Source organism: Carlito syrichta, unplaced genomic scaffold, assembly GCF_000164805.1.
Source record: "Carlito syrichta isolate Samal-C Ts95f unplaced genomic scaffold, Tarsius_syrichta-2.0.1 Scaffold306592, whole genome shotgun sequence".
In the NCBI taxonomy this organism is placed as follows: Eukaryota; Metazoa; Chordata; class Mammalia; order Primates; family Tarsiidae; genus Carlito; species Carlito syrichta.
Window position 1 is genome coordinate 480264 of NW_007250688.1, and position 17256 is coordinate 497519.

The following is a 17256-nucleotide window of genomic DNA, read 5'->3' on the forward strand; positions in this document are numbered from 1 at the left end:
GTTTACCCCTATTGTCCTCGCATAATTACTAATAGAACCCCTTTCATTACTGAAACTCGCCTAGTTTGGACAATTGCACAGTTACCCCCTCTTGTGGTCTCTATCAGTAAGTCTCAGGCCAGCAGAGACTGATCACCAATTCTTGCCTACAGATAAAGAGCACAAGAGTTACTATCAATTATTATGAACATTTCTTATTCCCGACACATTAACTCTTTCTCTACAGATGCTTTGTCCCCTTCATAGGGTCTCCTTGTTCTGGCTGGCCTCGAGTTCTAACTATATCTTTCTAGATCTTACCTAATACTTGACCCCAACCCATTGCTTGTTTAGTCTGACTTTTGATCTCTGCGTGTGTGCATCTTAAATCTCTACTACTACAAATGTCCCTTTACTCACAACCAACATATTTCTGAGTTGTAAAATTCTTGTCTTTGATTCCTAACGCTTTGCAAGTTGTCTCAGCTCACTCACTATTTGCTATTGGCCTCCCCCTAGCAAAACACTCATGATGCAAAAAGACTTGATAGTGAAGCGAAGACTGATTCACAACCCACTCTCATATGTCCTTCCAATAATGATATTAATAATACCACATTTTTTTCACAGAAACAGAATCATCTCTCATGGCAAAACACATCAGTACATGCTGGCTTATACTTTATAATTGCAGGGATATATAAAGGAGTCAAAAATAGATTCAGCATTGCAGAAGTGGAGGGGTATATTTTGCTTTGTAACGACAGGAATAAAAAGAAATAATCCTTACTGATTATCCTTTACACTCACTCTGCAAGGAATCATCGTGCAGATTGAGGCTCAGAGGTGGAAATTCATCCAATGGCTGCACAGTCAGTAGGACATGGTTAAGGTTCAAACTGTGATATTTGCATATTGCCAATTGAAACTTCTCTCAATAGAGCCTTGAATTACAAAATTCATTGAATTAAGTAGTGAAAGACTCTGAAGAAGCCAATTTACTCCTAATTTTAGTATCAAGGTCGAGAGTAAACAACTATCATTCCTTCATAGAAAAGGGCTATGCAAAGCGTTCCTGCGACTACAGTTCCATGTCTAAAATTTTCAAAGGGTGCCCTCCTGACAGAATCTTAGTAAGTGAAGAGATGACCCAGATTGCAGAGTCTCAGCTCAGAGATAATGGAAAGAAATGCATTATACTTTAAAAGAAGTATAAAATAAGATTAGAGGCTATCTGTAGCAAGGAGCAAGGAGTGGGAGACAAATCTTGAAGGGAAAATTTCACTGTATAACATTTTATATGTTTTGATCTCTGAATCATGTGAATGTATTACTTACTCAAAAAACGAAATGCTAAAACACTGGTCTAAAGTCAACCCTGAGCTGGGAGCAGTGGCTCACACTTGTAATCCCAGTGCTTTGGGGGGGGTCGAGGGAGGACAATCGCTTGAGGCCAGGAGTTCAAGACCAGCCTGGGCAACATAGCAATACCCTATCATCGCTACAAAAAATTAAAATATAAGTGGGCATGGTGGCACGAACCAGAAGTCCCAGTCGCTATTTGAGCAACTGAATCAAGAGGATCGTGTGAGCCTAAGAGTCTGAGGATGCGGTGAGCTGTGATCACACCACTGCACTCCAGCTTGGGGGAAAGAGCAAGACCCTAACTATTAAAAAAAAAATCAACCCTAACCAAGCTAATCTGTCATGTAAAAACAGAATCACAGACCACTGAAAACTAAACAGAGTAAATAAAGTTCCCTCACTTCTACAATGCTTACTACTCCTCAGATCATAAATTTTCTCTCTAAAGCACGTCAAAATGCTAAAGGAAATCACTAAGTGATTCTAAAGAACTAAAGTGAAACCTTTAGAGTGGGTAAACCATGAGGCCAATGAAAATGTAAAAAACATAGACTTATTTAAATCTACGTGTTGAAACTCAAGTAAAATAAAAGTACATGAATATCACACATCAGTGGCGGGTGACACCAGCACCATTTACCTTTCAGCACGGCGGGTTTCACTGCCATTCTGCCAATCAGGCATTCTTTCAGCATGGATTCATAATTGACCCAACGATGAACCTGGTACAGAAGACAAATAACAGTAAAGCACATGACTCTAACTCCATAGCACACTTCCATGGTATGAAAAGCAAAATCCAACCTTCTTAAAGCACTCTGAACACACACCGCTAAAAACCGAGAGGCAGATTCAATTAGCCAACAAAGGAGCTACAGAAAGGCAGCGTGGAGGCAGACTGCTTCGAAGTGCTCTCCAAGAACTGTCTGTGGACTTCGGGAGGTTCCTGACACCCTTGCAGGTATCCAGAAGTCTCAATGTTTCATGCTAATACTGATAAAAAAAAATTATTTGCTCTGAACTATTTTGACATTTGAACTGATGCCACAAGTCGATAGTGGGCAACATGGCTGGCATCTTAGCACCAATCAAGGCAGTGGTTCCAAACTGTACTAGTGACTGTCATGTTCTTATCACCATGGAAGGGAGGGCAGGGGAGATAGTTAAGCACATCCTTCAAGTAATAGAAAAATTATTAATTTACTTAAATCCCCTTGAGTACATGTCTTTGCTATATTTTGTGTAACAAAATGAGAAATTTCTAAAAAAACACTACGCTGCAAAGCATGATGGTTGCCCCAAGGAAAAACAATTAAACAACTGTTTAATTTGCAAATAAAACTGGACATTTTTCATCAAAGGCCATTTATACATGAAAGAATGGCTGAGAAGCAAACATTATTCAGACTTGGGTGTTTAACAGACATTTTCTTGCAAATGAATGAAGTGAGACTGTTGCTTCAAGGAAAACAACTGATAATATTTGCTACCAGAAACAACTGGTGGGAATTAAATTTAAACAACTTTTCTAGAGGGCACTTTCTAAATAAGCATTAAAGGCCTTAAAACATGCAGCTCTTTCACTCAGATATTTAGGAATTTGCCTTTGAAAATATCTGCATATATACAAAGATGCAGGTACTAGGATACTATCATAGCACTATGTGAATTAGTAAAAGACTGGAAACAACCTAAATGTCCAACTGTAAAAGGCCAGTAGCAGACGACCATAATATATTCCTTCATAAAGTACTATTAATCACTAAAATAATCAGGCCAAATAATATTGAAATCAGAATTGTTATGGTATGCTCCTGAGTGAATAAATATACACCAAAACAATAAACATATAAAAAATGGAAAGAAGACAGCTAACTAGAGGCATTTTATACTCACTTCCTCCACTAAGAAGAACCAAAACAGCTAGTAAATAATCACACTTTGAATAGATCATCCAAGAGAGAACACCGGAATCCAACAGAAAAGTGACGGAAGCAAGGCAGCCTGCTCAGCCAGGATCAGCTGGGAATCCAGAGAACCTCCCCGTCCGAGGAAAGGGGAGGGGAGAGGCACTCCACTGTCCACATTCCCACTGCCAGCTCCTGCAGTCCTGGTCACAGGAGAGCCCCTTGACTCTCGTGGCCCTGATACTAACACAGGGGTCACTGGAACATTGTCTGACGGTATTGCTCCAGGTCTCACACTCCCTGAGGCCCCAGCAGTTACAGCAAGGTGCTAGTTTAGAGTCCCACCCCGAACAGACTGCACACAATGGCACTGGGGCTGAGGTAGAAGAGAAGTCTGGCTGCTGTCCCCAGGGCCCCAGGAGCCACAGACTACTGCACCAGGGTCTGAGGCACAACCAGAGCATGGACCACCACCACAGAGGCAGAGGTACAAGTAAGATGCCAGCTACTGCAGCAGGGCTGAGCCCAACAGCTGCCGGGGCTGAGGCACAGTTCGCACATGCAATCCCTACCCACTGGCCTAGGCTATCTCCCACCAAACGTGGTACCACCCTACGCAGCAGTGGGGTAGCAGTGCCCCCAACCAAACATCCCACTGGTGGCCTGAGGATCTCCCTGCTCCCGCCTATCATGGCCGGCACCCACACTCACCACGGAAAACTTGAGGACAAGCATGCCTGACAGTCTGGGAGAAGAGGATTGCTATCCCAGTCCAACACCAATAACACTTGAACATTCTCCTCGGGGCATGGCGTTAGGCCTACCCACCCAATCACGGCCACCACAGCTGGCACCTACCTGTATGTACCACCTGTGGGCCTGGAGAACGGCTTGTACAGCCCATAACAGCCATTACCAATGCCAGCACACACCACTCAGGATCGAGTGCCATCCTGCCACTGTCAATGCCCACAGCATGCCAGCTGCCTAGAACCCTGAGTACCATCCGGGCCACTACCAGCATTCAAGTACGCCACTGGGAGGCCCCAAAACTGCCTGCCTGGGCCTATAACACCAGTGCCAACTTTTTCTGACCTGGGATTCAAGAAAAGACACATTCAGCCCAACATTGCCACCATAAGGGCCCAAAGACTGACCTAGCAGGTTTCCCAGTACCCAGTAAAACTTTACTACAGTCCTCACTAATAACTGCACCCAAAGTCACACAAAGGAAATCACAGATACCACTGTCACTGTTTACAGCCAAAGAAATTAATAGAGACTATACTATGGCACATACCCAAAATAAAGACCAGGTGTCCCACATCAACATCCTCTGAAAAATAATGCATGGAAGTCAGAAAAACAATTCAGGATATAAATGAGAAATTTACCAAAGAAACAGACATCATAAGAAAGAACTAAAACTAAAGAACTTATTGAATGATATACAAAACAAATTTGAAAGCTTTCAACAGACTAGATCAGGGAAAAAAAAATCTCAGAACAAAAAGACAGATCTTTTAAAATAATTCAATCAGGTGAAAGAAAGAAAGAAACAAAGAGCAATGCCTTCATGACATATGGGACAAGATAAAGCAACAAAATTTTAAATTAGCAGAGTCTCAGAAGGCAAAAAGAAAACAAATGAATTAGAAAAACTATTTAACAAAATAATAGCTGAAAACTTCCCAAGTCTAGCAAGAAATTTAGACAGCCAGATAAGGAGGTTCTGAAATCCCCAAAGAGATAAAATGCAAAAAATGTCTTCTTTAAAGCACATTATGTTCAAACTGTCTAAAGTCAACAACAGAGAGAATTCTAAGAACACCAAGAGAAATGCATCTAGTGACCTATAAGCAACCTTCCCTCACTCTCCCCACCCCCAAATCAAACTAATGGATTTCTCAGTAGAAACCTTGCAGGCCAGTAGAGAATAAATAATATATCTAAAGTGCTGAATGAAAAAAGATACAGCCGGGCTCGGTGGCTCAGCCTGTAATCCCGTGCCTTTGGGAGGCTGAGGTGAATGGACTGCCTGAGCCTGCAGGTTTGAGACCCGCCTGGATAACTTGGCGAGACCTCATCTCTACAATAAATCAAAAAATCAGCTAGGTGTGGTAGCGCGCGCCTGTAGTTCCAGCTACTCGGAAAGCTGAGGCGGAAGGATCACCGGAGCCCAGCAGGTCGAGGCTGTGGTGGTCGGGAGCGTGCCACTGCCCTCCAGCCTGGGCAACAGAGTGAGACTCCAACTCAAAAAAAACAGAAAAAAGATACAAAACAAAAAAACTCACAGCCAAGAATGCTATACCCAGCACAACTATCCTTCATAAGTGAAGCAAAAAGTCTTCTCCAGATGGCCAAAAGCTGAGGGAATTTATCACCACCAGACTGTCCCTATAAGAAATGCTCAAGGGAATCCTAAATCTGGAAGCAAACAAACAACATTTATCATCATGCAAACATACAAAAGCATTAAAATGACTGGTAAATACTCAAATGAGGAAGAGTAAGGACTAAAATGACATCACTACAGAAAACCACAATGACTAACAAGAGAAAAAGAAAAAAACAGAGAACATACAAAACAGTCAGAAAACAATTACCAATATAACAGGAATAAACACTTCACATATTAATATAAATATAACCTTGAATGTAAATGGATTAAAGTTTATACTTAAAAGATACAGACTGGCTGAATGGATTAAAAAACCCAACTTTATGCTACCTACAAGAAACATACTTTACCTGTAAAGACTCATACAGACTAAAAGTGAAGGAATGGAAAAGGATATTCCACACAAACAGAAACCAAAGCAAGCTGGAACAGCTATGTTGATATCAGATAAATCACACTTTCATTAAAACACAGTTAAAAAAAATAAAAGACAAAGAAAATCATTATATAGTAATAAAAAGATCAATCCAGCAAGTGGATATAACAATTCTAAGTATATATGCACCTAACACTGAAACATCCAGATTTATAAAGGAAATATTACTAGCTCTAAATAGATAGGCTCCAATACTTTAATAGTGGGGGACTTCAACATCCCACTCTTAGAATTAGACAGATCATCTTGACATAAAATCAAAAGAAACATTAAATTTAAATTAGACTTCAGAACAAATGGACCTTGCAGATATTTACAGAAAATTCTATTCAACAACTGCAGAATACATAGTCTTGTCACCTGCACATGAAACACTGTCCAGGGTAGAGTCTCAACTAATTTTTACAAATCAAAATCATGTTAAATATCTTCTCAGACCACAATGGAATAAAATTAGAAATCAATCCCAAGAGGTACTTATACAAATACATGGAAATTAAACAACATGCTTCCAAATTACCACTGGATCAATGAAGAGACTAAGATGGAAATTAAAACATTTATTGAAACAAATTAAAATGGAAACAGTATGTCAAAACCTGTGGGAGACAGTAAAAACAGTACTAAGGAGAGCCTATAGTAATAAATACCAAGATCAATAAAATAGAAAGATTCCAAATAAACAATCTAAAAATACATTTCAGGCAACTGGAAAAGCAAGAACAAACCAAACCCAAAATTATCAGAAGAAAATAAATATCAGAGTAGAATGAAATCAATTGAGGTTAAAAAAAATAATACAGAGGATCAATGAAATGAAAAGCTGCTTTTTGAGAAGATAAACAAAATTGATAAACTAGTAACTAAACTAATAAAGGTGACATTACAACTGACATCACAGAAATACAAAAGATCATCAGAGACTATATGAACAACTATATGCTAACAAACTGGAAAACCTAGAGGAAATGAATAAATTCCTGGAAATGTACAACCTTCCAAGACTGAATCAGGAAGAAATAGAAAATCTGAACAGACCAATAACGAGTAGCAAGATTGAATCAGCAATAAAAAGACTGACAAAAAGAAAAGTCCTGGGCCAGATGAACTTACTGCTGAATTCTACCAAACATATAAAGAAGAATTAATACCAATCCTTATTAATCTATTTTTAAAAACTGAAAAGACAGAGATTCTACCTAACTCATTCTGTGAGGTATTACTCTGATACCAAAACCAGACAACAATAACAGCAACAACAAAACAAAGTACAGGCCAATATCTCCACTGAACACACATTTTAAAAACCTCAACAAAAATACTAGCAAAATGAATGCAATAGCACATCAAAGATAATACATGGTAGAGTGGGATTTATACAAAAGACACTGGCTGGGTTAACATATGCAAATAAATGTGATATATCACATCAACAGAATGAAGGACAAAAGTCATATGATCATCTCAGTAGATGCAGAACAAGCATCTAACAAAGTTCAACTTTCATGATTTCATGATAAAAAACTCTCAACAAACCAGGCATACAAGGAACATACCTCAAAATAACAGAGGCCATATATGACAAGCCCACAGCTAATATTATACTGAAAAGGAACAGTTGAAAGCTTTTCCTTTAAGAACTAGCACAAGACAAGTGTGTGTACTTTCACCACTCCCATTCAACATAGTACTGGAAGTTCTAGCCAGAGCAATCAGGCAAGAGAAAGAAATAAAAGGCAATCAAATTGGAAAAGAGAAGTCAAATTGTGCCTCTTTGCAAATGATATGATCTTGCATTTAGAAAAACTAAAAGACTCCTATAGCTGAAAAACAAATTCAGTAAAGTTGCAGGATACAAAATCAACATATAAAATCAGCAGCATTTCTATACACTAATAATGAAATAGCCAAGAAAGAAATCAAGACAATTCCACTTACAATAACTATATTTTTTAAATTCCTATGAATAAATTTAACCAAGAAGGTAAACAATCTGTACAGGTAAAACTACAAAACACTGATGAAAGAAATTAAAGAGGAAACAAACAAATGGGAAGACATCCCATGCTCGTGTATCAGAAGAATTAATATTGTTAAAGTGACCATATGTCTGAAGTAATCTATTGACTCAATGCAATCCCTATTAAAATACCAATGTCAATTTCTCACAGAAATAGAAAAAACCATAAAATTAATATGAAATCAAAAAAGAGGCAGAATAGTCAAAGCAATCTTGAGAGGAAAAAAGCTGAAGACATCACACTACCTCACTTCAAAATATACTACAAAGATCTAGTAACCAAATAGCATGGTACTGGTATAAATATAGACACACAGACAAAAGAAACAGTATAGAGAACCCAGAAATAAATCCTCATATTTATAGCCAACTGATTTTTAGCAAAGGTGCTAAGAATATCACTGAGGAAAGGATACCCTCTTCAATAAAGGGTGCTGGGAAAATTGGCCAGCCACATGCAGAAGAATGAAACTGGACCCCAGTATCTCCCTATATACAAAAATCAAATCAAGATGGATTAAAGCCTAAAATGTAAGACCTAAAACTATACAACTACCAGTAGAAAACAGGGAAAACTCTTTAAGACATTGGTTGAGGCAAAGATTTTATGGCTAAGACCTCAAAAGTACAGACAACTAAAACAAAAATAGGCCAAGCGCAGTAGTTCACACCTATAATCTCAGCACTTTGGGAGGCCAAGGCAGAAGTACTGTATGAGTCCAGGAGTTTGAGACCAGCCTAGGCAACACAGCAAGACCCTGTCTCTACAAAAAATTTTAAAAAATTAGCCAGTTATGGTGGTACACACCTGGAGTCCCAGCTTAGGAGACTGAGTAAGAAGGATCACCTGAGCCCAGGAAGTCAAAGCTATGGTGAGCTGTGATTGTGCCACTGCACTCCAACCCAGGTGACAGAATGAGACCCCAACTCAAAAAAAATTTTTTTGCCCATCAGGCATTTGTAAATGTAAGACAAGAGGTCAGCTGTGGGATCAAAACGAAGAAAGAAATAGTACAATAGAAATTACTTAATTTTCTTTGTACACTCAAACACTAGGCACGAGTAAATTCTCATGTCAAAAGACGCAAGCTTCATCGCAGTTTCTAGTTTACTTCCATGATGAGTGTATGTCATAAATAATTTAAACATTACTAGTCTTATTAAAGACACAAGGAATGCAGCAATTTGGTAAATATTGTTTTAGCTGCTAAGAAACTTAATATGGCAGTTCTTATGACTTCTCCAAAACAAGCTTTCCTTAAATAGGGTTCATGTAATGTTGTAACACTGAGGAATAGAAGACAAACTAGATTTTACTAGAAATTCTCAATCCGCATCAAGAGGTTACAGGGAAAATACAAGAGAAAAGTACGGTAGACAAGTTTTTAGGAAAATGTTCCTAAACATTTCTGTTTGGCTTGCACTGCTGGATAACAACAAATACCAAATAACAAAGAAACTTGCCTTAAAACAGCAATAAGAACCTCCCAAGGAGAACGCTATTACAACCAGAGGGCAAACATGACTATTCTCCAACCCAGGAAGACTATTAATAGCAACTGAGATAACGCCATTCAAGTAGATGCACATAAGTGCTTTCAAACAGAAGTGACCCTCAAACAATATAGGTATGTACTGCACAGGTGTGTGCTTAATGCAGGTTTTCTTCTGCCTCTGCCATCCCTTATGTCAACACCTCCTCATCCTTCTCCTCTTAAGCCTACTTAACACATTTGTGACCAGCAAATTTTTCACTTTCCTAATACTGAGAGCAGGTGAAAATAAAAATCTGAAGCTGGTTGCTGCAAACTTGTCATTAAGCACAAGTGAAATGGTCTTTTCTAAATTGTCACCTTTTTCACAATACAGCTGAAAGTTACACATATATACAGTATTTGCCTCAGACACCACCTGGCATTCCACACTTTGTATTTTTATTTGGATTATAAATACAAAAAGACAGTCTTGCACAATGAGGTATCATAGATTCATCTAAGGAAAGTTCTTGTTCAGGTTTGCACATAGTGTAGAACTTACTTAAAGTAGAATTTATTATGGGCTCAATTTTGCATAATCTGCTTGGATTTGACTGCATTTTTGCATTACTGGAAAAATGCAAAAGTTGCAAAACTTATAGGAATCTATTTCATGACTCATTCTACTCATTATTTTTTAAAAGGAAGGCGTCACAATTGATGGGCGTGTTGAACAATCATCATGCATTGTGGTTTCCTTCACTTGTCCCATCAAAATAATTTAATTTTCTCATTTCAGACACGATAGTATTGCTCCACTTTTTTATTTCTTTGGACATTTATTCCTTGTGATGCATCTGATCATAATACCTGATAGTTTCAGTTGTAATTATTTCTATAAAATCGTCTCCAGTAAATAGTCCGGCAACTTCACTTATACTTTGAGGATGATTTGGAAATACCTTGACACCTGGATGACCCATAAACGCTTCTAAGTTTCCTTTTGGATCATATTTTGTCCACTCAACGTCTGATTCGTTCTCACCAGATTTACTGTCATAGATTATCTACATTACATTTCTTCGTTTGCATTGCATTATTACATCACTACCTGTCTCACTATCACTAATAAGTTCACTGGATTCACCTTTGACCCTGGAAATCTCATCAGCATATACTTCTTTATTTTCCATAGTTAGGGTAAATTATTTTTAACGTTGAAGTACAAAAGCTTCTTAGGAGTTATTATAATAAAACACTGTGACTCACACAAAACAAAGAAGTATAAAAGCCCCGAAATATCAAAATACGGTATACAACACTAATCACACCAAAAAATGACCAACTTGCAGTTTTCGCCAACTACCGTAAATCAATAACAACACTGCACAGTCAATATTGGATAATTATCTCAATTAACTTTCTCTCTCCTTGCCTGACTATTACTCATTTTTAAGCAAAATATAATAACACGTATACATGACAACATTGCAGCATTCAGAAACAGAATTTGCAAAGACGTAAATTAACATCAGTGACAACCAGGAACAGAATTTAGAATGACATAAATTCATATCAGTGGCCACGAATGAGTTAACATGAAGACAGTGAGGATGAAAACCTTTATGATGACCATTTCCACTTAATAAATTAAAAACATATTCTACCTTCCTCATGATTTTCTTAACATTTTCTTTGCCCTAGTTTATTGAAAGAATACAATATATAAAATATATAGTATACTTATATGTGTAAATTGACTATGTTATGAATAAAGCTTCTGGTCAAAGGTAGGCCGTTAGTAGCAAAGTTTTGGGGGAGTAGAAAATTATTTTTTATTAAAAAATTATTTATAATTATAAATGGATTTTAAACTGTGGGGGGATCAGCACCCCTAACCCCTGCATTGTTCAAGGGTCAACTGTATAAATGCATGATATTTCTGGTGATATGATCAAAGAAATAATGGTAACATAACTCAATCTGGTTCAGGTATCTCAAACAATAAAAATCCAGTACTACAACATGGTATATGTGAGGCAAAGGCAAATTTCCATCCTTCTAAAGGTTGTTGTCTCCAAATAACAGTTAAGCAGATTGACGGTAATTAACATATTCTGTATGACTTAAATATTATAAGAGTTAATGCTTGCTTTTAGTAAATAAAAGGAGAAAAGTGCTAACAAATATCTTTTAAGACATCCATATAGAATCACTATTATCACTCTAGATATAATAAGTTTCTATTCATTAATCAGCCTCATGTAACTTTCTGCATGATATGCAGATTCAGTACAGCAAGGAAGGCTGAACGTATAACAATCTCCAAATGAGAAGACTAAGAGCAAAGTAGCTAAGTGACGAGTCTAAAATGATTCAGCAAGTTATCAGCAGATCCCAGCAGTCTTTCTTCCAACGATCATTGCCTCCCATAAGTCAAACATCATCACTACTAAAATTAACTAAGACTAGGTAAGCACTTGCCAGCAGAGGAGGCAGCAAGCACTTAAAAGCAGACTCCTAGACACAGACTCGAAATCATCTCTAAAATTTTAATAAAGTAAATCAAAGGCAAATTAAACGAACAGCTTCTCTTTGTGAACATCTTCCCACACTTCAAAATCCAAGCCAACACATCTGAAATCTATGCAACTATTTCCTTTCTTACTACAAATGTCACACTGTTAATCTCTCATTGGACTACTTTGATTACTTTCAGCACATCTTACCTGATCAAAAAGGTCAGTGCCATCTGATCCTGCTGCTCTCATTAGCTCATCTTCTCCACCAGGATGATACTCCATATATGGGCTGACATTATAAACAAACCCTGTATCAAAGCAAGGAGAAATAATATCCTAACTGAACTTACTAAAAATTGTACAGCCTATAAATGTAAGTTCCAATAAATATTTCCAAATACATTCCATTTAACAAACCATTACGATTTCAAAGCATTAAGAACTAGAAAGGCTTTGAGATTCACTATACTTGCAAGCTAACAATTTAACATGCCTGTTTCATGGGTTCTGGCAGATAACCTGAGACTCCGAGGTCAGCGACAAAGAACAGTTTAGCATTTACATCAGTAGCAGTGGCTGGAGTGTTAACATTTGTGTCAGTTCACTGAACCCCAACTCCTACAAAGCTATGTGAAGAGAGCCAGGTAACACCTGCACACTCCATTACAGGAGAGGAACCTTGAGCTTAGGAAACTCAAATCTTTTCTAAGTATGCTTTCTCTGTTCCTGAGGGAGACAGTACCTTTATTATACTGTACAGTAAGCAAATTTGTCCTTTGCTCTAGAGGGAGACACTCTATCATCTAACGTTGTTCACTATGCAAACATCCTTTAAAAGACTGTCTAGAAAGACAATCAGTGGCTCTGCTCACAAGATGTGCAGAAATGCAAAAGACTGATAGAAAATTGCCTCCCAACACAAAGAAACACTGTGTATATAATTTCTGAAAGTACACACACACTATACAGCAATAATATTTCTACTTCATCATCCTCTACTGCCCTGGTCGGAGAATCTGATAAAAAAGAATCAAGCTCTCATTCATGCGTCTGATCATTTCAGCAAAAGCCAGGCAATGGCAATCATTTAGGCCTGCTCTGTGAAAAGAAAGTCCAAGTCTTCACTGCAATTGCCCAAGGAATAAATATTACTTAAATCTTAATCATTTTATCTTCCCCTAATATTTATTTCATCTATTCAACTATTATTATCTTTTAAGAAAGAGGAATAGGGAAAAACAAAGCAAACAATCTCAATGAGCAAACTGCCTTCCCAAGGATGTAAGTTGCTTTTCAAGTCTTTTCTTGAAAACTAGATTGTAGGCAAATCCACCCCTAAAGACACCTCAAAACTGCAATGAGAACAATGGGATTTTTATATCTAGGACTATTACCACTCTATGTGATAACTTCGATGAATTTACTAATAACATTAGATAACCTTAAATGTTCACCCTATATAATAATCTTGGAGAAGCTGAATTTCAGACCTAAAAACAGCACTGCAGCTTTTCCACCAGTTAAATTTTAAAAAACAACCAATCAGTCCAGATTTCTTTATAAAACTACTTAAAGGTAAGCACAAAAGGAAGTAAATTCACATAATTCTTTTCAGCAGTCCTCCAAATAAGCCTGCAAAAAACCTAGTTGGGTTACCAACTTTCTCCATCCTAGTACACATCTATAGCCACCAAATTTACAAGAAACTTTTCTCATTGTTTAAGGCTCCAAAATCCACAGACCACAAATGTAACTAGTAATGATTAGGATAAAAATCATTCCTCACCAGCATCTATTATTTCCTTCCTTTTTTTCCTTTTCAAAAGCATTTTCTAACAACGAAAAACTCGGATCTCTGAATATGGCAGAAGAAAACAAACACAAAGAATAAACTTCATGCTTTTCCTTCAAGCTTTATTATACAGGCATACCTCAGAGATATAGCAGGTCTACTTCCAGATCACTGCAATAAAGCAAATATCACAATAAGGAGAATATTGCAATAAAACAAGTCACATGAATATTTTGGTTTCCCAGTGTATATAAAAGCTATGTTTATACTATACTGTATTATATTAAGTGTACAATAACATTATGTCTAAAAACTGTGCATATGTTCATTAAAGAATATTGACAAAAACTTTCAACAATCAGCTGAGCCTTCAGTGAGTAACAATCTTTTTGCTGGCGGAGGGTTTAGCCTTGATGCTGATGGCTGTTGACTAATCTGGGTGGTGGTTGCTGAAGGCTGGTGTGGCTGTGGCGATTTCTTAAAACAGGGCAATGATGGGGGTCCGGGCAAGATGGCGATGGAACAGGTCGGGCTGTGAGAGTCTCCGCAAAAGCAAGTGTCCATACAGACTCTCTGAATGAGCGGGTACGTGCCAGTGGGTGCGCGAAAGTCGAGCTGAGGGGAGACTCAGGTTCATGGACCTGGGCTCTCCTGCAGAGGTGACTGTAACCCACCACCACCCTGAGACTGGAGACCCAGGCGTGCGAGACCATCTGCCATTCTTGGGGCTCTCTTGAGAGGAGGCAGCTGAGAACAGCCACCCCTCACCACCTGGCACCCGGTCCAGCCATTACCTGCTAGAGCAGACTGGGGCACAAGCAGGAAGAACCATGGAGAGGGCAGGTTATGGAAATCCGAAATAAAGCTCCAACGCCAGTGATGAGATGCCCATGGGTGCCATCTTCTCAGTCCCCAGCTGGGCAGAGACTTGCATTGTCCCCCAGCTCCGCCCAGCCTCCAGCTTGGGACCCAGAGACTGTATTCTCATCAGACTCAGAGAGGCAGATGCCCCTCCCCCAGGTTGGAACAGGCACAGATGCTTCAGCTCTGAGTGGGAGACTTGACAGCAGCAGCAGTGAGTAGGGTGAGTCCAGATCTGATCCACCCTCCTCCCATAGCAGTCCATGGGGCCTCTGATCCACACTGACAGTAATCCTACCAGTCTGTGCTGAGAGCAGATGGGAAGGACTGGAGACCAGAGCCGCTTCCTAGGGCAGAGGCCTGAAGGGAACCTGGAATCTCCCACTCAGATCTGAAGCGTCTGTGCCTGCTCCAGCCTGGGGGAGGGGCACCTGCCTCTCTGAGTCTGATGAGAAGAGAGTCTCTGGGTCCCGAGATGGAGGCTGGGCGGCGCTGGGGGGACAATGCAAGTCTCTGCCCGGCTGGGGACTGAGAAGATGGCACCCATGGGCATCTCATCACTGGCGTTGGAGCTTTATTTCAGATTTCCACAGAGCAAGTTTCTGTGTGTATGTATGTGTTTGTTGCTTTCGTTTTAGGTTTTTTTTCCTCTCTTTCTATTTTTGTTTACATTTTGTACTTGCTTTGTTTCTGTCATTTTAATTTTTTTAAAGATTTTTGTTTATGTATGGGTATTTATGACGGAGAGCACACCAACAGGGGAGACTTGTTTGTTTGTATGGTTGTCTGTATGCTTTTTGTCTTTTGGCTTTTTCTGTCTTTGTCTCTCTGTTATTCGTTAGTCTGTAGCCAGTCTGCTTTCCCTCTTCTTCGCTCTCGCTACCTCCCGGCCATCTTCCTCTTTCCTGTTTTCACTCTTTTCCCTTTTCTCTTCTCATTTTGCTGTCAGGGGGCAGACAGACACCCCCACTACATGGACAGACTGAAGGCAACGGGACGTGGGTTCCAGGGGGCCCACACGCCTGTCAGTGGATGCTGGGATCCGCAGAGAGCTTCTGAATCACGGCTTCCTTCTCAAGTAAATCTCAAAACTGCAAAGAGCACAGGCTTCTACCCTAGTCCAACTTCAGAACTGAACAAAACCAGAGGATTTACAGAAGGAAGAATATTGAGCAAGCAGAAATAAAAGCGCTCCCCACATTACTGAGCAACAGAATCAAAAAAGAAGTTGCTGGGGAGGAAAACCTATACAAATGAAGAAACACCAAAGGAAGAATATGAGTCTCATCCAGACCCCTAGGAAGTCAGCAACTAAGAATACAGACTTCACAACTCAAACAATGAAGAGCCTCCAGAATGACTGGTCTCAAACCACAAACCCAGATATCAAAATATTAATAGAGAGAATAAATAGAAATCAGGAGAGACAAGAGGAAAGAATAAAGGGTTGATAACTGAGATAACAGCAATCAAGAATACAGTGAATGAAACAAACAACAAACTGATAAGCATGGAGGACAGAATTAACCAACCAGAAGAAAGAATCTCAAAGCTTGAGGACCAAAATATGGAACTAACTCAAACTGTTAAAAACATAGAAAAGGCCAGGCTCGGTGGCTCAGCCTGTAATCCCGCACTTTGGGAGGCCGAGGTGAGTGAATTGCCTGAGCCTGCAGGTTCGAGACCCGCCTGGGCAACTTGGTGAGACCTCATCTCTACAATAAATCAAAATTAGCCAGGTGTGGTAGCGCACGCCTGTAGTACTAGCTGTTTGGAAGGCTGAGGCAGAAGGATCACTAGAGCACAACAGGTCGAGGCTGTGGTGCCCAGGAGCAGCCACTGCTCTCCAGTCTGGGCAACAGAGTGAGACTCCAACTCAAAAAAAAAAAAAAAATAGAGCTTAAAGAGACAGAACTAAACCTCTCAGAAATGAGTGATTATTTCAAGTGGCCAGACCTAATATGAACTGGATAGAGGCAGAAAGAGAGACAGAGATCACCCTGGAACAAACATTCCATGAAATTATCCAAGAAGACTTCCCTTATCACATCAGGGAACACAAGAGATTCAGAGAACCCCTACAAGACAACAAATGAGAAGACCAACTCCTAGACACACAGTAATTCATCCACACAAAATAAGTATACAAGAAAAAATCCTAAAGGCAGCAAGACAGAAAGGTCAGACTACCTACCAGGGAAGATGAATTAGAATAGCAGCAGACTTATCTACAGAAACACTTCTGGCTAGGAGAGCTTGTTGCCTAATCTTCAAAGTTCTCAAAGATAAACAATTTCAACCAAGAAATACCTACCCAGCTAAGTTAAGTTTCATCAGTGATGGAGAATTAAAATCCTTTCTAGACATTCAATCCCTTATAGTTTATACTGCCTCCAGAACAAGCTCTATAAGAAACATTTAAGAAAGTATTAAACACAGAAGAAAGGAAAAAATGAATGACAACACCCTTCACAAGAATGCAGGAAAAAGATCGAAAA

At 39.1% G+C, this 17256-nt stretch overlaps 1 protein-coding gene across 2 annotated transcripts in view; it reads right to left on the minus strand.

Annotated features, from left to right (window-relative positions):
- Positions 1–17256, minus strand: part of LOC103265450 (cytochrome b5 reductase 4) — a 94976-nt gene that overhangs the window by 51401 nt on the left and 26319 nt on the right. For both annotated transcript variants that reach the window (XM_008063113.1, XM_008063112.1), the window contains exons 2-3: positions 12313–12413; positions 1985–2066 (exon numbers count right to left, since the gene is read on the minus strand). In XM_008063113.1, the coding sequence (XP_008061304.1) occupies positions 1985–2066; positions 12313–12413 (183 nt within the window). The remainder of the gene's footprint in view (positions 1–1984; positions 2067–12312; positions 12414–17256) is intronic.